Source organism: Borostomias antarcticus, assembly GCF_949987555.1.
Source record: "Borostomias antarcticus genome assembly, chromosome: 34".
NCBI classification, from domain to species: domain Eukaryota; kingdom Metazoa; phylum Chordata; class Actinopteri; order Stomiiformes; family Stomiidae; genus Borostomias; species Borostomias antarcticus.
In genome coordinates, this window is record NC_140267.1 from 2,247,054 (window position 1) to 2,273,984 (window position 26,931).

Below are 26,931 nucleotides of genomic sequence, written 5' to 3' on the forward strand. Positions count from 1 at the left end.
GCGACGCGAGCAACAGAACGGGACATCGCATGCTTGCTGTCCTAACTGAAACCGTTAAATTTCCTGTTCTGTTACGTCATTTGTCTATATTCCCAACTACCCGCCTGTCAACGCGAGCGACAGGAGGAAAATAGGAACAGGGCGAGCGTCAAAAGGGCAGTTAAAACGTTGCACCGCTTCGCGCTGCGTCGCTCGCGTCCAGTTAGGACGTGACAATAGAAAACAAAGCAATGGAACGCATTTTGTCGCTGACGCTCGTTCGCGTCGCGTGTAGTTAGGACACGGTGTCAGCCAGTCCAGCAGGCGGACCAACACACCTAACTACTCCAACTTAGCCACTACAGCACTACTGATCTCCTTCTTAGTGGACTATTTGTACACAGGCACCTCATAGTGCTGTGCCACTAGCAGTTAATCTCCCTTACTTACTCCCAAGGCAGGCCAATGAGGCATTCTTAAGGAACTCCTCCAACTCAAAGGCAGCCGAACCCATCTCCCTAACTGCCTGTACTACATTCAAAAATAAACCGTACCACTGCTGGAACACAATCCCTGTCCAACCCTATTATTATTATTATTATCATCATTATCACACTATTACACCATTACACCCCACACATGTTCAGTATTTGCACCAGGACACTCAAGACCCCGGACGAGCCCCCACTTGTTACAGCCCACTTGGTCTAGGGGTAACTGGGCAACAAGTGGCAACCAGAACCAAATAAAAATAGGACTTAAGTGCGCTGGTGCAAATAAAGGACACAAGACGAGCAATGGTGCAAATGGAAGGGGGAAAACAAACCCCCACAACAGGTACAAGATCTAGGAGCCTGGCGGATGTATGCCAAATAAACAAACTCAACACAACTGCTAGGAGAGAAGGTACGAGCTAGACTGACTACCTAAATACGCCCCTCCGAAACCCCAGACCAGATGTCCCTAACCCTAACCTACTCTAACCAAAGGTTACATCGGTGGCATACACCCTCTAACCTGGTGTGTCTAACAAAGGTTTTCCTACGTGCGGTTAAAGGCATAGAGGCCTCTGTCTTACCTGCCCCGAGACCTGGACCTTACCAAAAACCACAGTGTACAACAAAACTGGTGCATATTGTTGTGTAAATTGTAAGGCCGTAAGGTCAAGTTGGATAGGCTGAGGAGAGCAACAGGAAGAGAGCAGCAAGCTCAGTTGAGGTCCCTAGTGAGTTGTGCAAGTCAGGATTCTAGACTGGAATGTCCCATTTCACAATATCTCTTAGATTCATATCTACTTGCGTCAGTTTCAATCATTAGCCAAATGTGACGCACACACTGTTTGTGAGGATCTGCATAGAAAGATGGTGAGCCCAGTTGGGCTGGGGGCTGTATCAGAATACTTGTGAAGCTGTATTGAGTGTGTTATGTAATAAATACCCCGTAAAGGCTGAAAGGACTTGGGTCTCCTGGGAAGTTTTGTACTATCATAAATTACCAACAATATCAGCTCAATAGAAGAATCAAAGAGGGAGAACAGCAGCAAACTTCTACTAAACAGGAACAAAGGGAAAGGGGTGTTTTGGAGGTGGAGCTGGAGCCAGACAGTGATTCTGGCTGCGTTCCGAATCGCATACTTCTACTTCTTACTACCAGTACCTACTACAGCTGCCCTTAGAAAGTACGTACTTTGCAAGCAGTAGGCATCCAATCGGGACATACTACCTTGTCATAACATTGCGCCTTGAAATTTGCCCACATCCGTCGCTGTCCATAACGCCACATTCGTCTACAGCTGTCACGACTCGCACATGTGACGCACATTTCCGCTGCGCACAGGATTGTGGGTCAGAATAGCCAGAAAAGCCTGCTGGCTTGCATACTGCAAAATACGACCGGATGTAGTAGGACATCCTGGTATTTTTGCCATACTGCATGTGGCATACTATGTATTGGGACATACTACATCCTGTTTTGGCATACTATATAGTAGGGTAGTATGCGATTCGGAACGCAGCCTAGGCCTTACGGGCGGCAGGGGTGGCAACAGGACGGGGAGGCTGGAACTTCCTTCCTGTAACAAAAGCACAACCCAAAACAGACAGCGCCTCCCAGAGACCCCAAAGGCCATAACAGTGTGTGTGTGTGTGTGTGTGTGTGTGGAGTACGTATTTGACTCTGAGACAGGTTCTTTGTTTGGTGTGTGTGTGTGTGTGTGGGAGGGGGAGGGCTGGGGGTGTGTTTGTGTGTGTGTGTGTGTGTGTGTGTGTGGGAGGTGGAGGGGTGAGTGTGTGTGTGTGTGTGTGCGTGTCTGCGTTTGTGTATGGGTTCTGTGATTGATGCAGTCGGAGCTGGGAGTCAAGGAGAGCTGTGCCTGCTGGGCTGGGCCATGTGATGGATCTACCAATATATTATGACTACAGCACCAGTGGCTCCGATAGCATGCTCACCTTTTAGCAGTATGACAGATGGCACAGCTGCAGGCCACCCCATGACTCTCTCGCCTTCCATAGACCAGATTTAGCCTTTAGCACCATGACTCTAACCTTCTATAAACCAGATATAGCCTTTAGCATTATGACTCTCTAACCTTATAGAGCAGATATATACTGTACGGTCACACCATGACTATGCTAAGTAAGAGAGAGCATGGCGGGGACTTGACACCGCCAATGCCACGTAAAGTTCCAGTGGAAAATAAATCCAGTGCTCCAGAGGCTATCTAAGCTAGCACTAGCACTAGCACTAGCAACATCACCATCGGCGAGGAAGCTAGCACCAGCAGGCAGTTGCAGTCTGATGTTGGGTATGGCCTAGTGCTCGGTCATAACGTCATATTGACATGCTCGTGGTGTCTAGATGAAGTTTGATGCGTTGTGCATATTGAATTGTCATACGGATTTCTTATTAGCATACTGTTCACAACTGCTTTTTTTTTTGAAATTTTGAAAACAACTTTTTTGGTTTTGGGGGAAAGATGTATTGATGTAATTGGAATACTATATAATGGAATCAATAGTTCTGTAGCTCTAGGACATGGCACTTGTCCAAGATTTGAGGTTAAGAGGGGAAAAACACTAAAATTAAAGGGTTAAATCTGATGGGGAGACGTAATAATAAGTCAACTGATAGATGATACTACTTTATTTTTGGAAAATGAAATTCTCTTAGCTCTACAATCAAAGAGTTAACACTACATACAACTACATGATTATCCTCTGCAGCTATTACAGTATAGAATGTAAAGATTAAGAAGGAGGCGACTGTAAATGTCTAGTTATTGTTATTTCTAAGGATAAAGCAACAACTGATAATATGAACATTTGGTCTAATATAGACAAGTGTTAATCTATTCTAAACAGGTGGCTGAAGAGAGGCTCTGTCTTTCGGAGAGTGTTGTTATACAAAATGGAGAGTCTGTCTAAACTCATTTACCCAGCTTTCTCCTTACCCATATCGACCAGTATGATCAAAGGAATAAATTATGTTAATTTTAAATTCATATGGAGAAACAAATGTCAGAATATAGGGAAGATTGACAAGGTTCAAAATTATAAAGATGGAGGTTTGAATGCCATTGATTTTGATATTATGAACTGTATATTCAAATTTAAATGGTTTAAATCCTTTGTTAATAATACATGTTAGTTTTGGTTTATGGTCCCCGATATTATTGTTTTTTAAATGGGTGGAATATAATTCTTACTTAGTGATTTTAATTGCAGCTCATTACCAGTTAAACTTACTGCTTTCCATCAGCAGTCCCTTCTCTATTGGAATTTGATCTACAGTATAAACACAACTTTACAGCACATAACACCAGATTGGAATAACAAATACATATTGCTGACTCAACTCAAACTTTAACAACAAAATTTATGAAGCACAACAACCGTGGTTCACCGAAGTGTTGTACAGTATAGGCACTAAACAACAAAATACATGATGATGAATAGCAAATAAGACAATAAAAGACCGAAAAGAAAAAACATAGATTATCAGGTGCTGAGCTCATCATGACATGAAGGCCACAAGGAAAATTAAAGACTTAAAAACATCCAAACTCAGTCAGTTCTAATATGCAGTTGGAGGCTGTTCCACAGCTTGGGGCCAAATACCTCAAACGTTTAGTAGAAAATCAATGTATATAGAGGAATGGAGATTCAAAGAGATTTGAGCTGTTGTTCATTTTATGGATGACAATGTAAACATGTGACAGCATGAGTAATTATGTGAGAAATATCAATTTCAGTGTAGTGTAAAGCATTATAATACAGTAGAATGATAAAAGCCATACCAATTTCTCTGAGATGGCTTTGCACTCTGAGGTCTGAGGCAGCTCTGCATCGAATAACTTGACTTTTCTGACTATAAACTGTCTAACAGTTATTCAAGACATTCTTTTAAAGTAATGTTATCCTAACCCAGTAAAAATGAAGTTTGTTCCATGGGAATTTGAAGCTGAAGAAGTTAAGAAGATAAGAATTAGATATACCTCCACCCCACTCCCTCCTAAGGTAAAAGAGGTCAACTTAAACATTTTAAATGAAATGTATTCTACAGTATGAACAAAGTCTTAAGATTGAGATTTAATTCTGTTACAAATAACTGTATTTTGTGAAACGGACAGTTCAGAACATTGTTTTTTCTCTATAAATCAGTGAAGTCTTTTGGAGCAATGTGCAGAGCTGGCGTCAGTCCAACGACATGGCATTTTCTCCCCTGACAATGAAAACAATCAATTTTGGTGTTTTTGTTGAAAACAAGAACTTAACAAGACTTAATGTTCTGGTGTTATTGGGAAAGTTTTTCATTCAAGTGTAGATATTTTAAGACTAAGTTCTGTTTGAATCATTGGAGGAATGAACTCAAGCGTTTGTGTAAATCGATGGAATTTGTTAGTTAATTTGAGTTAGCTCTTTAGTTTTTTGTTTAGTAGTATTTCGGTATGTTATTTTCATTTATTTGTGATGTATTTTGAGTTGCTGTAATTGCTCAACCTAAGACAGAAGTTCGGTGATGTTTAAATTGTGTATACAGTATGTAAGTGCCTTGTTTCTTTGTATTTGTAATACAGTTCTGCAATAAAAAACAAACTGTATATAGATTTTAGCACCATGACTTCTATAGAGCAGATATAGCTTTTAGCACCATGACTCTAGTCTTCTATAGAGCAGATAAAGCCTTTAGCATGACTCTCCATCCTTCTATAGAGCAGATAGAGCCTTTAGCACCATGACGCTCTAGCCTTCTATAGAGCAGATATAGCCTTTAGCATCATGACTCTCTAGTCTTCTATAGAGCAGATATAGCCTTTAGCATCATGACTCTCTAGTCTTCTATAGAGCAGATATAGCCTTTAGCACCATGACTCTCTAGTCTTCTATAGAGCAGATATAGCCTTTAGCACCATGACTCTCTATCCTTCTATACTTCTAGAGAAGATATAGCCTTTAGCACCATGATTCTCTAGTCTTCTATAGAGCAGATATAGCCTTTAGCATGACTCTCTAGTCTTCTATAGAGCAGATATAGCCTTTAGCACCATGACCCTCTACCCTTCTATAGAGCAGATAAAGCCTTTAGCATGACTCTCTAGTCTTCTATAGAGCAGATAAAGCCTTTAGCATGACTCTCTAGTCTTCTATAGAGCAGATATAGCCTTTAGCACCGTGACTCTCTAGCCTTCTATAGAGCAGATATAGCCTTTAGCATGACTCTCTAGTCTTCTATAGAGCAGATAAAGCCTTTAGCTTGACTCTCTAGTCTTCTATAGAGCAGATATAGCCGTTAGCATCATGACTCTCTAGTCTTCTATAGAGCAGATATAGCCTTTAGCACCGTGACTCTCTAGCCTTCCATAGAGCAGATATAGTCTTTAGCATGACTCTCTAGTCTTCTATAGAGCAGATATAGTCTTTAGCACCATGACTCTCTAGCCTTCTATAGAGCAGATAAAGCCTTTAGCATCATGACTCTCTAGTATTCTATAGAGCAGATATAGCCTTTAGCATGACTCTCTAGTCTTCTATAGAGCAGATATAGCCTTTAGCATGACTCTCCATCCTTCTATAGAGCAGATAAAGCCTTTAGCACCATGACTCTCTAACCTTCTATAGAGCAGATAGAGCCTTTAGCATGACTCTCTAGTCTTCTATAGAGCAGATATAGCCTTTAGCACCGTGACTCTCTAGCCTTCTATAGAGCAGATATAGCCTTTAGCATGACTCTCTAGTCTTCTATAGAGCAGATATAGCCTTTAGCATGACTCTCTATCCTTCTATAGAGCAGATAAAGCCTTTAGCATCATGACTCTCTAGTCTTCTATAGAGCAGATAAAGCCTTTAGCACCATGACTCTCTAGTCTTCTATAGAGCAGATATAGCCTTTAGCATGACGCTCTAGTCTTCTATAGAGCAGATATAGCCTTTAGCACCATGACTCTCTAGCCTTCTATAGAGCAGATATAGCCTTTAGCATGACGCTCTAGTCTTCTATAGAGCAGATATATCCTTTAGCATGACGCTCTAGTCTTCTATAGAGCAGATATAGCCTTTAGCACCATGACGCTCTAGTCTTCTATAGAGCAGATATAGCCTTTAGCACCATGACTCTCTAGCCTTCTATAGAGCAGATATAGCCTTTAGCACCATGACCCTCTACCCTTCTATAGAGCAGATAAAGCCTTTAGCATGACTCTCTAGTCTTCTATAGAGCAGATAAAGCCTTTAGCATGACTCTCTAGTCTTCTATAGAGCAGATATAACCTTTAGCACCATGACTCTCTAGCCTTCTATAGAGCAGATATAGCCTTTAGCACCATGACTCTCTAGTCTTCTATAGAGCAGATATAACCTTTAGCACCATGACTCTCTAGCCTTCTATAGAGCAGATATAGCCTTTAGCACCATGACTCTCTAGTCTTCTATAGAGCAGATATAGCCTTTAGCACCATGACTCTCTAGTCTTCTATAGAGCAGATATAGCCTTTAGCACCATGACTCTCTAGTCTTCTATAGAGCAGATAAAGCCTTTAGCATCATGACTCTCTAGTCGTCTATAGAGCAGATAAAGCCTTTAGCACCATGACGCTCTAGCCTTCTATAGAGCAGATATAGCCTTTAGCATGACTCTCTAGCCTTCTATAGAGCAGATATAACCTTTAGCACCATGACTCTATCCTTCTATAGAGCAGATATAGCCTTTAGCACCATGACTCTCTATCCTTCTATAGAGCAGATATAGCCTGTAGCACCATGACTCTCTAGCCTTCTATAGAGCAGATATAGCCTTTAGCATGACTCTCTAGTCTTCTATAGAGCAGATAAAGTCTTTAGCATGACTCTAGTCTTCTATAGAGCAGATAAAGCCTTTAGCATGACTCTCTAGCCTTCTATAGAGCAGATAAAGCCTTTAGCACCATGACTCTCTAGTCTTCTATAGAGCAGATAAAGCCTTTATCACCATGACCCTCTAGTCTTCTATAGAGCAGATATAGCCTTTAGCATGACTCTCTAGTCTTATATAGAGCAGATATAGTCTTTAGCATGACTCTCTATCCTTCTATAGAGCAGATAAAGCCTTTACCACCATGACTCTCTAGTCTTCTATAGAGCAGATAAAGCCTTTAGCACCATGACTCTCTAGCCTTCTATAGAGCAGATATAGCCTTTAGCATCATGACTCTCTAGTCTTCTATAGAGCAGATAAAGCCTTTAGCATGACTCTCTAGTCTTCTATAGAGCAGATATAGCCTTTAGCACCATGACTCTCTAGTCTTCTATAGAGCAGATAAAGCCTTTAGCATGACTCTCTAGTCTTCTATAGAGCAGATATAGCCTTTAGCACCATGACTCTCTAGTCTTCTATAGAGCAGATAACGCCTTTAGCATGACTCTCTAGTCTTCTATAGAGCAGATATAGCCTTTAGCACCATGACTCTCTAGTCTTCTATAGAGCAGATATAGCCTTTAGCACCATGACTCTCTAGTCTTCTATAGAGCAGATAAAGCCTTTAGCATGACTCTCTAGCCTTCTATAGAGCAGATATAGCCTTTAGCATGACTCTCTAGCGTTCTATAGAGCAGATATAGCCTTTAGCATGACTCTCTATCCTTCTATAGAGCAGATATAGCCTTTAGCATGACTCTCTAGTCTTCTATAGAGCAGATATAGCCTTTAGCACCATGACTCTCTAGCCTTCTATAGAGCAGATATAGCCTTTAGCATCATGACTCTCTAGTCTTCTATAGAGCAGATAAAGCCTTTAGCACCATGACTCTCTAGTCTTCTATAGAGCAGATATAGCCTTTAGCATCATGACTCTCTATCCTTCTATAGAGCAGATATAGCCTTTAGCACCATGACTCTCTAGTCTTCTATAGAGCAGATATAGCCTTTAGCACCATGACTCTCTAGTCTTCTATAGAGCAGATAAAGCCTTTAGCATGACTCACTAGTCTTCTTTAGAGCAGATATAGCCTCTAGCACCATGACTCTCTAGCTTATAGAGCAGATATAGCCTTTAGCATCATGACTCTCTAGTCTTCTATAGAGCAGATATAGCCTTTAGCATCATGACTCTCTAGTCTTCTATAGAGCAGATATAGCCTTTATCACCATGACTCTCTAGTCTTCTATAGAGCAGATAAAGCCTTTAGCATCATGACTCTCTAGTCTTCTATAGAGCAGATAAAGCCTTTAGCATGACTCTCTAGTCTTCTATAGAGCAGATAAAGCCTTTAGCACCATGACTCTCTAGCCTTCTATAGAGCAGATATAGCCTTTAGCACCATGACTCTCTAGTCTTCTATAGAGCAGATATAGCCTTTAGCACCATGACTCTCTAGTCTTCTATAGAGCAGATAAAGCCTTTAGCATGACTCACTAGTCTTCTATAGAGCAGATATAGCCTCTAGCACCATGACTCTCTAGCTTATAGAGCAGATATAGCCTTTAGCATCATGACTCTCTAGTCTTCTATAGAGCAGATATAGCCTTTAGCATCATGACTCTCTAGTCTTCTATAGAGCAGATATAGCCTTTATCACCATGACTCTCTAGTCTTCTATAGAGCAGATAAAGCCTTTAGCACCATGACTCTCTAGCCTTCTATAGAGCAGATATAGCCTTTAGCACCATGACTCTCTAGCCTTCTATAGAGCAGATAAAGCCTTTAGCACCATGACTCTCTAGTCTTCTATAGAGCAGATATAGCCTTTAGCACCATGACTCTCTAGTCTTCTATAGAGCAGATATAACCTTTAGCATGACTCTCTAGTCTTCTATAGAGCAGATATAACCTTTAGCATGACTCTCTAGTCTTCTATAGAGCAGATATAACCTTTAGCACCATGACTCTCTAGTCTTCTATAGAGCAGATAAAGCCTTTAGCACCATGACTCTCTAGTCTTCTATAGAGCAGATATAGCCTTTAGCATGACTCTCTAGTCTTCTATAGAGCAGATAAAGCCTTTAGCACCATGACTCTCTAGCCTTCTATAGAGCAGATAAAGCCTTTAGCACCATGACTCTCTACCCTTCTATAGAGCAGATATAGCCTTTAGCATGACTCTCTAGCCTTCTATAGAGCAGATATAGTCTTTAGCATGACTCTCTACCTTCTATAGAGCAGATAAAGCCTTTAGCACCATGACTCTCTAGTCTTCTATAGAGCAGATATAGCCTTTAGCACCATGACTCTCTAACCTTCTATAGAGCAGATAGAGCCTTTAGCATGACTCTCTAGTCTTCTATAGAGCAGATATAGCCTTTAGCACCGTGACTCTCTACCCTTCTATAGAGCAGATATAGCCTTTAGCATGACTCTCTAGCCTTCTATAGAGCAGATATAGCCTTTAGCATCATGACTCTCTAGTCTTCTATAGAGCAGATATAGTCTTTAGCATGACTCTCTAGTCTTCTATAGAGCAGATAAAGCCTTTAGCACCATGACTCTCTATCCTTCTATAGAACAGATAAAGCCTTTAGCACCATGACTCTCTAGTCTTCTATAGAGCAGATATAGCCTTTAGCACCATGACTCTCTAGTCGTCTATAGAGCAGATAAAGCCTTTAGCACCATGACTCTCTAGCCTTCTATAGAGCAGATATACCCTTTAGCACCATGACTCTCTAGTCTTCTATAGAGCAGATAAAGCCTTTAGCATGACTCTCTAGTCTTCTATAGAGCAGATGTAGCCTTTAGCATGACTCTCTACCCTTCTATAGAGCAGATAAAGCCTTTAGCACCATGACTCTCTAGTCTTCTATAGAGCAGATATAACCTTTAGCATGACTCTCTAGTCTTCTATAGAGCAGATATAACCTTTAGCACCATGACTCTCTAGTCTTCTATAGAGCAGATAAAGCCTTTAGCATGACTCTCTAGTCTTCTATAGAGCAGATATAGCCTTTAGCATGACTCTCTAGTCTTCTATAGAGCAGATAAAGCCTTTAGCACCATGACTCTCTAGTCTTCTATAGAGCAGATATAGCCTTTAGCACCATGACTCTCTAGTCTTCTATAGAGCAGATATAGCCTTTAGCACCATGACTCTCTAGTCTTCTATAGAGCAGATATAGCCTTTAGCACCATGACTCTCTAGTCTTCTATAGAGCAGATATAGCCTTTAGCATCATGACTCTCTATCCTTCTATAGAACAGATATAGCCTTTAGCACCATGACTCTCTAGTCTTCTATAGAGCAGATAAAGCCTTTAGCATGACTCTCTAGTCTTCTATAGAGCAGATAAAGCCTTTAGCACCATGACTCTACCCTTCTATAGAGCAGATAAAGCCTTTAGCATGACTCTCTAGCCTTCTATAGAGCAGATAAAGCCTTTAGCACCATGACTCTCTAGTCTTCTATAGAGCAGATATAGCCTTTAGCATGACTCTCTAGTCTTCTATAGAGCAGATATAGCCTTTAGCACCATGACTCTCTAGTCTTCTATAGAGCAGATAAAGCCTTTAGCATCATGACTCTCTAGTCTTCTATAGAGTAGATATAGCCTTTAGCATGACGCTCTAGCCTTCTATAGAGCAGATATAGCCTTTAGCATCATGACTCTCTATCCTTCTATAGAGCAGATATAGCCTTTAGCACCATGACTCTCTAGTCTTCTATAGAGCAGATATAGCCTTTAGCATGACTCTCTAGTCTTCTATAGAGCAGATAAAGCCTTTAGCATGACTCTCTAGTCTTCTATAGAGCAGATATAGCCTTTAGCACCATGACTCTCTAGTCTTCTATAGAGCAGATAAAGCCTTTAGCACCATGACTCTCTAGTCTTCTATAGAGCAGATATAGCCTTTAGCACCATGACTCTCTAGCCTTCTATAGAGCAGATATAGTCTTTAGCACCATGACTCTCTAGTCTTCTATAGAGCAGATAAAGCCTTTAGCACCATGACTCTCTAGCCTTCTATAGAGCAGATATAGCCTTTAGCACCATGACTCTCTAGCCTTCTATAGAGCAGATAGAGCCTTTAGCACCATGACTCTCTAGCCTTCTATAGAGCAGATAGTCTTTAGCACCATGACTCTCTAGCCTTCTATAGAGCAGATAAAGCCTTTAGCATGACTCTCTAGTCTTCTATAGAGCAGATAAAGCCTTTAGCACCATGACTCTCTAGCCTTCTATAGAGCAGATATAGTCTTTAGCATCATGACTCTCTAGTCTTCTATAGAGCAGATAAAGCCTTTAGCATGACTCTCTAGACTTCTATAGAGCAGATAAAGCCTTTAGCACGGGAGAGGAGTTAACACCAGCAGCTCCTAAGAATAAGCCTTTTCCCTCCTTTCAACCATTATCATCTTCACTTCGCTTTCTCTCACAGCATCTCTCTCTCTTTCTCTTATGGGGGATTATGGTGTATGTGACTATTAGTGTGAATGCTATGATGTGTGTGATATTTATGATGTGTGTGTGTGTGTGTGTGTGTGTGTGTGTGTGTGTGTGTGTGGATACGCTGAAGATAAAGGAGGAAGGAGATTTGGATGGCAAATGGGTGTTTTGTTTGGGCGTGAGCTACTCCTCAGGCTGGTTTTCTCATGTTGCTCTCCAAGCGCCCTGGTCTTGTGGCATGAGGGGATTATACCTATAACAGCTGTCCTTCAGGGTAATAGGTGAAGCTCTTCAAGCAGCTCTCCATTAGGCGGACAACAACTCACACACAGAGAGCTCCTCCATCTCCCAGACTCCAATAGCCTACATATCCCACCATTAGGGATAAACAGCAGAGTCCCTTTGTTGTGTGTGTGTGTGTGTGTGTGTGTGTGTGTGTGTGTGTGTGTGTGTGTGTGTGGGGGTATATAAATGATGCAGAGTTGCTGTCTCTCCAACCAACACACAATTAAAGATTCATACCCTGCTCAAGTCTGAAATGAGATAAACACAGAATGGACTGTAGAACATGTTAGAGGGAACATCATTGGACATAAACAATGTTTGATCAGAGGCATGTCGGGAATGACAGACCGCCATCATCATTCATTCTAACATGCGAGATAACATGCAGCAGCCCGAGATAACATGCAGCAGCCTAGCTACAAGCTGATTCCATGTAATGGTAACATTCCTTATAATGTGGACTGATATAACTATTACTAGAACTAATAAACTATGATATATTAACTCTCTCTCTCTCTCTCTCTTCCTCTCCGTCTGTCTCTACTACCAGGCTGTCGGGGTTCATGTTGCCATCTCCCATGGTGAGCACCGGCTCGGTTCTTGCTCTCTGGTTCACCACAGACTTCGCTGTGAGCGCCCAGGGGTTCAAAGCCATCTACGAAGGTAAGGACCGGCAAAACTCACTTCCGTTGAGTCATTAGCATGGTACCATGGAGAGACAATCATACCAGAGCGCGTGGTTGCTATGACAGCCCCCTTTGGCGATGTGTCGCTGTGGATGTTGTGAGGTTGTGTGGCTACCGTGGAAGTTATTTCCACGGTGTCAGCTCTCGCCGTGGGGCTACTGCTGCATGATGGGCTTGTTTTACTCGCTAGACCAATCAAACGTGTCTGAAATTCATCTGTGACTCGACATTTCGTCTCAGTCACATTGTGGTTGTTGCAAGAACAACAGTCCACGGTTGTTGACCTGGAGGTTAATAGCTACAGCATGTTCTCCCCATGCTCGTAAGGGGTTTCCTCCCAAAAAAGAACCCAATACGAAAAACATGCAGAAGAAGAGATGGACCTGGACTGAGTATTTGGACTTGGTCCCCGGGTGCCATGAACGATGGCTGCCCACTGCTCCTGGCCGCCCCTGGAGGAGGAGGACGGAGTTATGGAAAAAACCTTACTTGGTTTAGATTTCAAAGAACACGCTGAGTGGTCGGTCAAGCTGGTTTTAAACAAAGGCAATAGTTTTATTCTGTTACGATTCGAGTCGGACTCTAACACAGGAAGTGAATCCAGGCAGAGTGAGTCAGATGTGGACGAGGTCGATAGGTTATACAGTGAAAAAGGAAGTGACCTAGTTTCAGGATGAAGAGGACAGGGAAGTGATGTCACACAGGAAGAATTTGTAGTTTTAACAGACTGATCTATGAGAACGAACTACAAAGTTAGAACAACAGTCAAGTAGGAAAACAGAACACTTTGGTGAGACTTGAAATTCATTCACAACGGCTTGGATGGGAAAAATTCAGGAGAACCCCCGAAGTTGCATGTGTGTGTTGTGTGCTTTGTCGCCGCTCACTGTAGGTAATGTGTGTGTCACCTTGTGGCCAATTAAAGACTCCCCCTTGGGTCCTGTAATTAATGTGTGTGTGTGTGTGTGTGTGTGTGTGTGTGTGTGTGTGTGTGTGTGTGTGTGTGTGGGGTGGTCTAAGGACAGTCCTCCCTCCCTGCTTTTCTCGGAGCAACACGCGCTGAGCCGGCTTGTCAGGCCAGGAGGAAGAAAGATAATTTCTGTACCGCGAGGACTAAACCGTCCCTGGCATTCCACCTCTCCAGTGGCTGGAGAACTGAGACGCCGGCGTGGCACTCAGCTGGAGCCGTTTTAAAGGACAATGCTCGTTTTTGACAACCTGGACCTTATTTACGACATATTATAAGACGTTTGACTCACCGAGATCACTTTGGTGTAGTTCGGAGGCATGTAGAAGAAATTTACAATCCAGCGCGAGCCAGTATATCCATGTAATGGCGGTGGTCGGGGCACCGAGAATGCAGTTTCTAAAAATCTATTTTCTGCCGCGAAACGGTTGTTTTCATCAATCTGTCTTTATGAATCGCTAGTTGTGCTTACATAGAGCGTAGGCCTGTTGTGGTTTTTCACATGCCTCTGTAATATGATCTTTACAAACGTCTTTAGTCACCGAGATCACTTTGGTGTAGTTCGGAGGCATGTAGAAGAAATTTAAAATCCAGCGCGAGCCAGTATATCCATGTCTTTCGAAACGAAATAGCTTCCCCACTTGCTCCAGCACGCTGTGTGCATGCGTGCTGGAGCAAGTGAGGAAGCTTTTTCGTGTCTAAAGACGTTTCCAAAGATCATATTACAGAGGCATGTGAAAAACCACAACAGGCCTACGCTCTATGTAAGCACAACTAGCGATTCATCAAGACAGATTGATGAAAACAACCATTTCGCGGCAGAAAAAAGATTTTTTAGAAGCTGCATTCTAAGTGCCCTGACCACCGCCATTACATGGATATACTTGGCTCGCGCTGGATTTTAAATTTCTTCTACATGCCTCCAAACTACACCAAAGTGATCTCGGTGAGTCAAACGTCTTATAATATGTCGTAAATAAGGTCCAGGTTGTCAAAAGCGAGCATTGTCCTTTAAGGACAGCCTTGGACATGCATCTCCGACGGAGACGTAGTTGGTGGAACACCCACTAGAAGAAGGCTAGGCGCTCCATGAGAACCGTTTGACTCCCTGACGAAGGCGAAATGCGTCTGAGTTTCTAAGTCTCCTATGACCATGCCATGCTAATGAAGGAATTTTAATTATTTTAAAGACACTGCCCCGGAGTCCATTTTGTGATTCATAGGAGACGTAGCTGTGTTCCTGCTACTGCGTGGTGCTTCTCAAAGGCAGCTTTAAAACCATGTTAAGGCCGAGGCCAGACGGTATCCTTTTTTTCAAAGGCCGCTCCACCTCGTTGCAGTCGCCCTTAATGGGGAGCAGCAGGTGGGCAATAAAAAACCGAGTGCTCTGCATAAAATCATCTGCCAAGAACACAAAAAGCCCTGGTGTTGATGTAGAAATCTTATTCACATTTGTAGTTCTGAATTTTAGATGCACGAAAACTAGCTGTTGACGACTCTCCCCTGTTCTCCCTGAAAGCTGCACTATGCACGTTCTACCAGCAGGGGCACTGCTGAGTGTTCAGGGTTCCCCACACGGGAACCTGTCAGGGTTCGGTTGTTTTCGGTGCTACGTATGTACATCATTCAGGGGCCCCACGTGGCTTCGGGGGCCCCACACGCAGCGCATGGCCTAGCTACAGTAGCGCTGGTGCTGTGAATGTTCGCCCACTGTACATGGTATTATACCGCTGCTGGGAATCTGATGCTGACAACGAGAGCAATGGGTCCGGTGTTGCATTCTGGTTAAATGTCACTTGTCCTTCTATAATGTAGTGTGTGTGTGTGTGTGTGTGTGTGTGTGTGTGTGTGTGTGTGTGTGTGTGCTCAGCCCTCGGGATGCCCATCCATCAGGAGGGTGACATTAATACAGAGGTCTGGTCTGTGTGCTCCATCTGCACAGACACAGGTCTGCCTGTAGAGATGACAGCAGCTCTAATGCTGCGGTGTGTGTGTATCTCTGTGTGTGTGTGTGTGTGTGTATATCTCTGTGTGTGTGTGTGTGTGTGTATATCTCTGTGTGTGTGTGTATATCTCTGTGTGTGCATGCGTGTGTGTGTGTATATCTCTGTGTGTGTGTGTGTATATCTCTGTGTGTGTGCGTGCGTGTGTGTATATCTCTGTGTGTGTGTGCGTGTGTGTGTGTATATCTCTGTGTCTGTGCGTGTGTGTGTGTGTGTATCTCTTTGTGTGTGCGTGTGTGTGTGTGTATATCTGTGTGTGTGTGCGTGTGTATCTGTGTGTGTGTGTGCGTGTGTGTGTGTACAGTATATCTCTGTGTGTGTGCGTGCGTGTGTGTGTATATCTGTGTGTGTGTGTGTGTGTATATCTGTGTGTGTGTGTGTGTGTATATCTCTGTGTGTGTGCGTGCGTTTGTATATCTCTGTGTGTGTGTGTGTGTATATCTCTGTGTGTGTGTGTGTGTGTGTGTGTGTGTACCTGTAGAGATGTCAATAGCTCTAATGCTGCTGGAATGAGACAGACAGCCGGCTTCAAATTTCATTTAGAACAACTAGATCATGAGGTAGAAAGAAATTGAACCTTTTGAATTGTCTGCAGGTTCCCACACCTTCTTCAACATCAAATTCAAGGACTTTCAAAGACTTTCCAGGCCCAATTCCCTCAAATTCAAGGACTTTCAAACCCAATTCCCTCAAATTCAAGGACTTTCAAGGCCCAATTCCCTCAAATTCAAGGACCCAAATACAGCATAGTTTGAGATGCGGATCAGGATGCCAATTTTTATAATAAGTAGCCTACTAGCTGCTCACAGACAACTATTAAAAAGAGAGGCTTGAATAACGTCAGGGTGGGACTGTGATGTAACAGCATTGTCACGTTATTTAATGACATCGTAGTTAGGTATTTCAGCAGCAGTGACAGCAGCGTTGCCGTACAGTCTCCTTGAGGTCGGTTATTTTGCGACTGTATACCTGTAGGCACGGTGTCGGCAATTTCAGCTGTTGGTACCGTCGTAAATTACCAAACTATGACCAATGTGTCCCGTGGGCTTTACGTACTGTGCTAGTAGAGAGCCTCTTCATCGGGTTATATGTATGTCCAGTGAATCTTTAAGCAGCCATTCTTTGTAGATGTCTTTATCAAGCCACGCATCCTGGAATTGGCATTTCCCCGGCATAGCTGGAGGTTCGCACTTACGAGCCGATATCTTGCTTGCCACCAGAAACATTTGGCCACACTTTTTTTCGGGGGCAGGTGGTGCAACTCGCGCGCGACTCTCTCTCTCTCTTTTTTTAAATTAACATATTCTCGCACAAAATCTATAAATTCAAGCAGTGACTCATGTCTATTTTCAAGCACTTTCAATGACCCATGTTTATTTATGTCATTTTCAAGCACTTTCAAGGCCTTTTTCCCCTCAAATTCAAAGGATTTCAAGGCCCTCTGGGGGCCTTGTGTCTGCCAAAAAACCCTGGTTTCCAAACGCTCACTACACTGTAAGCATACCTTTTCAGTTGGTCCTTCATAGAAGTACAAACACTAGCAGTCAGGAGAATTAGCAGTTTATATTAGTGGAGAATGAGTGATGTCATGCAGATTAGTGCGATGTAGATTTTCCCAGCAGCCCCTGTGCTGTGTTACACGGTCCATTACTCCAGACCAATGGTAATTAGTCGTCTGCCTGCTGAGTCCTGATTGGTTTAGCAGCAGGCTGGACTGGAGTGTTACCTAGCGGTATACTGTATCCACCTCCCTTCCTGCATTCTGCCAGGAATGAGCCAATCAGCCGGCATTGTTCTCTGATTGGCTCAACACTGCCTTGTTCTCTGATTGGCTCAACACTGCCTTGTTCTCTGATTGGCTCAACACTGCCTTGTTTTCTGATTGGCTCAACACTGCCTTGTTTTCTGATTGGCTCAACACTGCCTTGTTCTCTGATTGGCTCAACACTGCCTTGTTCTCTGATTGGCTCAACACTGCCTTGTTTTCTGATTGTCTCAACACTGCCTTGTTCTCTGATTGGCTCAACACTGCCTTGTTCTCTGATTGGCTCAACACTGCCTTGTTCTCTGATTGGCGTGATGCTGATTGTATGTCGTTATTTTATCTTGTTACTGTGTTTTATTATTTTATCTCTGCACTCCATTCATACATTCATTGTATACTTAAATCTGTTTCATGCATTGTTAATATGTATATTGCACTATGATTTTAATCTGAGGTAATCTTCGTTGTAACTGTATTGTAATGACTGGAAAGCACTTAGGCTCAGCCCGTTGTTTTTAAATGTGCTGTATGAATAAAGGTGACTTGACTGGATAAACAATGCTTACAGTAGTTGACTGGGATACACACAGAACAGTATGCTGATATGAAGGTCAAGGTCAAGGTCAAGGTCAACTTTATTTATAAAGCACGTTTAAAATCAACCGAAGTTGCACCAAAGTGCTGTACAATATATAAAATAAACTAAAACAAAAAACAGAATAAAGTGCACATAATCACAGAACAATAAAAGGACAGGACACAAAACAGGACAGGGGATGTAGGCCATCAGGCCTCAAAAGCCAGTGAGAACAAGTGTGTTTTAAGCTGAGACTTAAAGAGTTAGGTTCTGTGCGTGTCTAATGTGTGGAGGGAGGCTGTTCCAGAGCTTTGGGCCAGCCACCGCAAAAGCTCGGTCACCCTTGGTCTTAAGTCTCGATCTAGGGACTGTTAAAAGAGTCTCGGAGGAGGACCTCAGGGTTCTAGATGTTGTCTAGATGAAGGTTATTTATGAAATGATTTGGGGTTGAGTTCCTCTACAGTTTGATTCACCAATATGGATGTCCCATCTGCAGTAGCACATATAGTATTATTTATTTACAGAGGAGAAGCGAATTTAAACCTCAGAGGGGTGAGTGGTGTTGACACAATGCTAGCACACGAGCCCGCATCACAGAGGAGGAATTAATTTACTGTGACGTCCTTAAGTTCCCTCTCCAATCTCATCACGGCCCTTCATATTCACTTTCTCATTAAACATTTCTGTTCACACCTTTATTGGAAATATTCAAATAAATGACAAAGCTAGCAGATAATAGGCAGCTCCGGCGGAGTGCTGCCCCAAAGATACAAATCAATTAATTTCCCAAAGCAGGCAGGAAGTCTCGTAGAGGCCAAAGCCGTTCAGGGGGAAATATTACCTCAGCATCGAGGCTGCTAGCATCCTGCTAGCCAGTATCCAGCCAAACAACCAACCAGTACCCACAACCCAACACAGTATCCTACCAACCAGTACCCACTACCCAACACAGTATCCTACCAACCAGTACCCACTACCCAACACAGTATCCAACCAACCAGTACCCACTACCCAACACAGTATCCTACCAACCAGTACCCACAACCCAACACAGTATCCAACCAACCAGGACCCACAACCCAACACAGTATCCTACCAACCAGTACCCACAACCCAACACAGTATCCAACCAACCAGGACCCACAACCCAACACAGTATCCTACCAACCAACCAGTACCCACTACCCAACACAGTATCCAACCAACCAGTACCCACAACCCAACACAGTATCCAACCAACCAGTACCCACAACCCAACACAGTATCAAACCAATCAGCCAGTATCCACTACCCAACACAATATCAAGCCAATCAGCCAGTACCAATACAGTATCCAACCAAGGAGGCAGAGTGCATGTATCTATGCAGACAGAGTGTATGTATCTATGCAGACAGAGTGCATGTATCTATGCAGACATGGTGTACGTATCTATGCAGGCAGAGTGTATGTATCTATGCAGGCAGAGTGCATGTATCTATGCAGGCAGAGTGCATGTATCTATGCAGGCAGAGTGCATGTATCTATGCAGACAGAGTGTATGTATCTATGCAGACAGAGTGTATGTACAGGAATATGCAGACATACAGTATATATGAGTGACAGGGCTGTGAAGCTCTGGAGCTGACTTGTCTTCTATCTTCAACTGTTACTTTGACATTTACTCATCGTAACGTTCCACACTGAGGGTTGGACATTAGAACACTGGCTTATATATTTATACTTAAGAGATAATTAGCATGCTTAAACACATGATTACCATCTGATTACAGTAGGTTTTCATGTTACAGTAACTCCCTGTGCTAATTCTAAAACGATCTAGAGGCATAAAAACAACACTAGACAGAGAGAGAGAGAAAGGGGGGGAAGAAAGGGAGAGAGAGAGTGTGAGAGAAAGAGGGAGAGAAAGGGAGATGAGGGAGAGATAGGGAGAGGAAGGGCGAGAGGGAGCGCGAGAGAGAGAGAGAAAGGGGGGGAAGAAAGGGAGAGAGAGAGTGAGAGAAAGAGGGAGAGAAAGGGGGATGAGGGAGAGATAGGGAGAGAAAGGGCGAGAGGGAGAGCGAGAGAGAGAGAGAGAGAGAGGTTTTGGGGAGAGCAACATTCCGTAAGTTATGCGAACTCCAACGATGGAGGCAGGTATTGTTGACATGATGGTGAGCCTTTCTGGAGAAAGGGAGAAAAGTCCTGTGTTTGTCAGATACACTTCTCCCCATGGATCACCTACAACAACTAGCATACAGGCTTCAACGCAGAGGGATTTGTCCACTTTGCTCAACTGGAATGATTTGAATCCCCATGTCACTTTTAATCATCCTTTTCAGTCTTTTGTCGAGGGATTTCTAGACTTTCTTCGCACGGCGCAACATGAAAACCTTTTAAATCTACTTTTAAAAGATAACAGAATATTATTTAGAAATGATCGACGACAATACGTTTTGCATGGAAAGACAACAGAGATAGTTTTGCATGGAAAGACAACAGAGATAGAGAACATACGTGAACCCATGGGGAACCCATGTTCGATGTCACAGGAGAACTCAACATCAACATCGTTATCTTTTGTCAGTGCCACTGCCAAACGGGTACATCTGAGATGGAGCACTATACTGCATTGCTGTGAGAAGGATCAGGTGTGTACAGCCAGATAGTCTGATAGTCAATCAATCAATCCATCAAAGCTTGATTTGTATAGCGCATTTCATACCCAGAGGCAACACAATGCGCTTTACAGAGAACAAGGGAGGTGGGCATACGACCCACCCCTACATATTCCAGAGGGAAGCAAAAAAACAGTAATCACCCGGGGGCCAGATAAGTGAGCTGTAAACATTCTTCCCTGACCCCTCTCAACAAGGCGATCGAGCAAGCTCCAGGAGTATGTTTGTCTACCGGCTAAGAACATTTATAAAGCAATACATTTACATAGTTGTTTCATATACTCTGCATGTAGCTAGTGTCTTTTATGTAGCTTCTGTAGGTGGTTTATGTGTTTATCTAGGGAACTATGCGGTGTATACTGTAGTGGTGTATACTGTAGTGGTGTATACTGTAGTGTTGCATACTGTAGTGCATAATGTGTTGTTAGGAAGTTTTGGTGTGTAGTTTCTCCATAGTTATGTGTTACAGTAGGTTGTTTCTGTGTCAATTTATTCAGAATCAGAAATTGTTTATTGCATACTAGGAATTAGCTTTTGAACATGGTGCATAAGATTGAGACAACATTGGACAAGGTGCCGGGACGAGACAGGACAGTGCAAAGACAGGACAGTGCAAAGACAGGACAGTGTAAAGACAGGACCATGCAAAGACAGGACAGTGCAAAGACAGGACAGTCAAAGACAGGACAGTGCAAAGACAGGACAGTGCAAAGGGCGAGGACAAAATGCTAGTGCAAAAAAAAAAAAAAAGGGATAAGCTACAGTAAGAGAGAAGTGTAGTTATTGTGTAGTTGTGTGTATAGAGATTGTGTAGTTATTGGATAGGTGTGGGTTGTTAAGCTATTGCAGCATGTAGTTGTGTATAGCCAGATAGCCAGAGTTATTGTGTAGTTATTGTATAGTTGTGTATAGAGATTGTGTAGTTATGTTATGGTTGTGTGTTGTTAAGCCATTTCAATGTGTAGTTGCTGTTATGTGTTGTTACTGTAGTTTTTTTTTCGGGGTAAAATTATTGTACATAGTTGTGTAATTGTGCGCTAGGTTATATGAGTGAGTGGTCGCTGTGCGTTGTTGTGTAGGCCTTCCCACCATGTTAAAATTTCCCGGTTGCCAGATTCTCTGGGAATTAACCCCCCCTTTGAGTATCTGATGAAGAAATCCCCCGGAACATCTTATCTACGGAACACTCAATAGTGTTTACATTACATCTGAAATCCATGTCTCTGTCACATACATGAACCTTACATCAGATCAAGGTTTAGAGCAATAGGATTCATTCAATCATAATATAATATATACAGATATGGAAATAAACGTCAAAGGCAATTTTCAAAAGGTGCAGAAGGATATGAAAATACTCCCTGGGCGGTACAATTGGCCTGACGTGATGTCATGTTCGCTAATGCTAGATATTTGAGCTCATGTTGTGTGGAGGTTATTTAAACCTGTAGTGCTGATGAATATTCATGATGGTTTCTGCCGGAGCCGTCTTATTGAAGTGAATTACAACATAGACTGACTAAATAGATTAAGTTAGTGACGAGTGAGATTAGGGTTGACATTGCCATGTAATGGGAAACACGTGCCCAACAAGCTAGCATGTAGCCATCATATATGCACACACACACTCACAAACACGTTACGCTCTGCACACTCACTGTATATACTGTACGCTGACCGCACTATACTTTGTATTTTTTTTTGTCTTGTCTTATTTTGAACAAGCATTTTGTACCTGCTGTTTGCACTCTCCTGTCTTTGGACTGCCCTGACTCGTCCCTGCATCCTGTCCAATGTTGTCTCCAATGTTGTCTCCATTTTGATTGATTGATTTATTGTTTCCAACACGGTCCTCAGATTTTATGCATAGCGACGGAAAATACACGCACATCCAAGAGAGAAAAGTGACAGGTGCTCGACCAAAAACTATCAACGGAAGAAAGAAGAGAGGTCTGCACACTGTTTCCAAAGCTTGCAAGTGATCTATTTCAACTTTGACCTCACCTGGATTGAGCCATACCTGTATATATATCCCAGCCCTTTCACATGTTTGGTGTGGCACCTGAAGAAGGCCACGCCGGACAAAACGTTGCACTCCAATGTTATGCCCCATGTCCGAAAGCAAATTCCTAGTATGCTGAAAACCCACAACGGCAAGAAATTCTTTCTTTTTTTTACATTCTATTTAGCATTTATTTAACCAGGAAAGGTCCCATTGAGATTAAAAATCTCTTTTTCAAGAGAGACCTGGCCAAGACGGGCAGCAGTGCAATCCAAACACAGAGTTACAGACGGAAAATACAACAGTAATACAATTTACACATGTGACTTGGTGATTTGGCTATGTGGCAATACGCTAGTTAAAAACACGAACATACTGTTAAATCCACCTCTAATTCTTCTAACCTTCTGATTCTGATAACGGAGCGATCGTGCGCTGCCTCAGACACCTTGCAAACTCTGGGGACTCAAAATCTCTTTCTGGAACTTTCCAGTCGTTACAGCGTTGGCACAAACACATTCATCCAGATGAAGTTTGACGGTTTGATCTCCTGCTGCAGGGCTGGCTTTGCCGCTCAGATCAATTCTGCAAAGGGCTGGAGTCTCTTACTGCCCATCTTTATATCGACGCTCAAGGGCAAACGGTACATGACACAGCACCCCTCCAAATATATCATAAAATTACAGGGTTCCACCAGCAGGTAGCCAATCACACCGTAGCCACCCATGGGAGTTCTGACACTTACCAGGCATCCGTTCAAACAAAACGCAACTCGAGCAAATGCAGACAACACCACCATCCTGTTATCAACCCTATGGAACACCCTGTGTGTGTGTGTGTGTGTGTGTGTGTGTGTGTGTGTGTGTACGTGCGTGTGTGTGTAGCCCCATGTGGCATGCCGGTATTGTGACAGCAGTGAAACGGTGCGTGTAAACAATATGACCAAGTGTTTAGTAGCCTCTATTAGCAGCGTGCGAAGCCAGTATTCGTGTGTAGCGGTGGTTGCGTTATTCCCGGTGGTGGTGGTGTGTGTGTGTGTGTGAACATGCGTGCGTGTGTGTGTCCAGTCAGTATCAGTATTGTTAGCATTCTGAGCAGCTGTGTGTGTGTGTGTGTGGGGGTGAGAATTCTCAGTGCCTCAGCCACACACTGCCAGATGTGAAAGGCTAGCTGGCATAATCCAATAATTCCCCCCAAAAGAACCCCTCCACTGCACAAGCTTTTTACCAAACCTAGCTAATAAGCACCAGCTATGAGTGCAACGTTAGCCCTGCTAACGGAGAGAACGGATTTGGAGGAGATTGTTGCAGCTGGTGCTAAATGAGGCAAAGGAACATGTCAAATTGAATACAACAAACATGCGGAAAATGTATTCAATCACTTCTTCTTACGGCTTTCCAGCAGTGTCAATGCAACTGTTCTAACTCCACAGAATGTTGCTACATACTTCACGTCCGGATGTAAACAAGCCGGATTGCCAGATTGGTGCTGCAGCCCCAATGAGTGCTCCAAATCCCCCCAATGCGATAAAACCCCGCCCAAATATTATATATTTATTTAGTATAATATATATCTATATATCATAATACATGTTAAGAAAAATGCCTTTCAGCTAAAATACCAAAAATCATAACTAATAAAGCAAAACTGCAACACAAGCCTACCCCAGCGGCTTAGCTAAATCCGACCGGGCCTGAGTAAACATGGAATTCATCCATAAATTCATCCATAAATTGCTCAATAGGTGAATAGTCCTACATCATACTGCGCCAATGTGTTCTTATTTTTCAAGTTTAATCAGTGATATGCTTTCTATTTGATAATAGGGCTTGGGAAAACGTAGTCCCAGACACGACCATCTTGTTTCTACACAGGTGTATCCATTTGTCTGATTGGCTCTACTGCATAGAATCCTATACAATCAGACCAATAGATACACCTGTGTAGAAACAAGATGGTCGCGTCTGGGACTACATTTTCCCAACCCGATACAGCCGCATTTGGTGTCACACACACGAGCGCCATCTAGCGGTCAGTATGTGTCAGTAACAGCCTCCCATTCTAAAGACTGCGGGGGCATTTGACCCACTCCACGGCGATGCTGGTGAGTTTCAAATGCTTGGCGCTTCTAGTGTTGACTTGCGTTTAATTGCACGACCTTCTCACCCTGTCACCCCGTGAGCTGATATATGCTAAGCAGGGTGGGATTTGTAGTTGGAGCGTGGCTGGCTCTTTCTGCCGCCTGGCCTCTCTCTCTCTCTCTCTCTCTCTCTCTCTCTCATGTCAATAGCCTCTCTCTCTCTCTCTCTCTCTCTCTCATGTTAATAGCCTCTCTCTCTCTCTCTCTCTCTCTCTCATTCTCTCTCTCTCTCTCTCTCTCATGTCAATAGCCTCTCTCTCTCTCTCTCTCTCATGTTAATACCCTCTCTCTCTCTCTCTCTCTCTCTCTCTCTCTCTCTCTCATGTCAATAGCAGCGGAGCAAGAATGTTCACTGAGCTATGTTGATTCCACTACCGTCATATTCTTCAGGAAGACGAATTATGTCTTCATTCTGACTTTAGTGACTCAACCAATACTCAGGAGAAGATGCTTATTATGCACACTTGGATACACAGACGGAGCGAGTGCACGCACACACACGCACACACACAAACTCACTCTAAGGCAGCTCGATATGTTTGAGCATTTTTATTTTTAAATGAGTATTTATCCAGCCTTCAGGTTGCTGGAACGCACATTGATCCTCTAAAAACAAGAGAAGAAACCGCGGCCCACAGTGCCAATTACCTTCCGATACCTTTTCTGACGGGAGGCTTATAGCGAATACATTGGAGATGCCTCGCATGAAGAAGGTACATGACATGAAGGGGGGATACGATGTTGAAAGAAGTGTCAAATCTCAGTCTCGGGCCGTCGCTGACGCTAAGCAGCGGAATAATCCCGGTGGTGAGAGACTCAGCCCTTCCCCTGTCATGTTCCGCTCAGGAGTCGGACAAGTGGCTATAATGTGCCGGATGAATGTAATCGCAGGAACGGGATTCAACAAGGTGTCTTATCCTCGTAGCAACATTCCGCTCTGTGGAGGCTCGACATGAATGCACTTTGAAAACGTAACAAAACATACTTTCATGTTTTGTATTGCTGCAACCTTTTTATTTTACAACTGTACTTGTTCCAGTATTGTTTTATTTGATTTGTCTGTGTGAGGAGAACATCTGAGGTGAGCATTTCACAGTAAATGGTACCTATGCGTACGGTGTCTTGTCCATACAGTATGACAAATAAAGATGTTATTCCTTGAATACTGTAATTTGCATATTCTTTTTGATGTTTCGCCCAAAGTTGCATAATACTCAGTAGTGTGTAGTGGATGTATATTGGAGGTGGTACGTTGTATAGTACTTGTTCAGCAGGGTGTTGTAGATGTGGATATCCCAGCCGCTGTGAGGGATAAAGTGTGTGTTCTTGAATAAATAATCAGGGTTGACCCACACCCTCGGTTTGACTGTCTTCAAATGCTCACAATCCATATTCATATCACATACATACATATATTCATATTACACACATACATATATTCATTCGCTTCTTGACACTTAGAAACTCCTCTTTTCAATGTACAGTACATTTGAATGTCCTCTACTGTAAGTGTGCCTTCTGGAGAGTCCTTCAAGAGGCCACAGGAGAATATTGCTCGTTCAGTGTACTTTGGGGTCGCTGTATTTGGGGGTCAAATATTGTCATTGTTTGTGGTCAGTGAGGGTTGTACTCAGGAGAATACAGTCTTAGGGGAAGTGACCAGTCTGTGGGAGGCGTGTGTGGGTGGAGGAAGTGACCTGTATTCCTGACAGGATGTACAGTAGCAGACTGGTGCCGACACACAGGCCTCTGGGACACGTTTACTGTACGCCTCACTACACACAGATACACACCACACTACACACAAGATACACACCACACTACACACGGATACACACCACACTACACACGGATACACACCACACTACACACAGATACACACCACACTACACACGGATACACACCACACTACACACCACACTACACACAAGATACACACCACACTATACACGGATACACAACACACTACACACGGATACACACCACACTACACACAGATACACACCACACTATACACGGATACAT

At 43.1% G+C, this 26,931-nt stretch overlaps 1 protein-coding gene across 1 annotated transcript in view; it reads left to right on the forward strand.

Annotated features, from left to right (window-relative positions):
• Positions 1-26,931, forward strand: part of LOC311327787 (CUB and sushi domain-containing protein 1) — a gene marked incomplete at its 5' end in the record, with an annotated part of 408,914 nt that overhangs the window by 111,714 nt on the left and 270,269 nt on the right. The window contains one exon of the mRNA XM_084460891.1: positions 12,662-12,774. Coding sequence (XP_084317017.1) covers positions 12,662-12,774 — 113 coding nt within the window. The remainder of the gene's footprint in view (positions 1-12,661; positions 12,775-26,931) is intronic.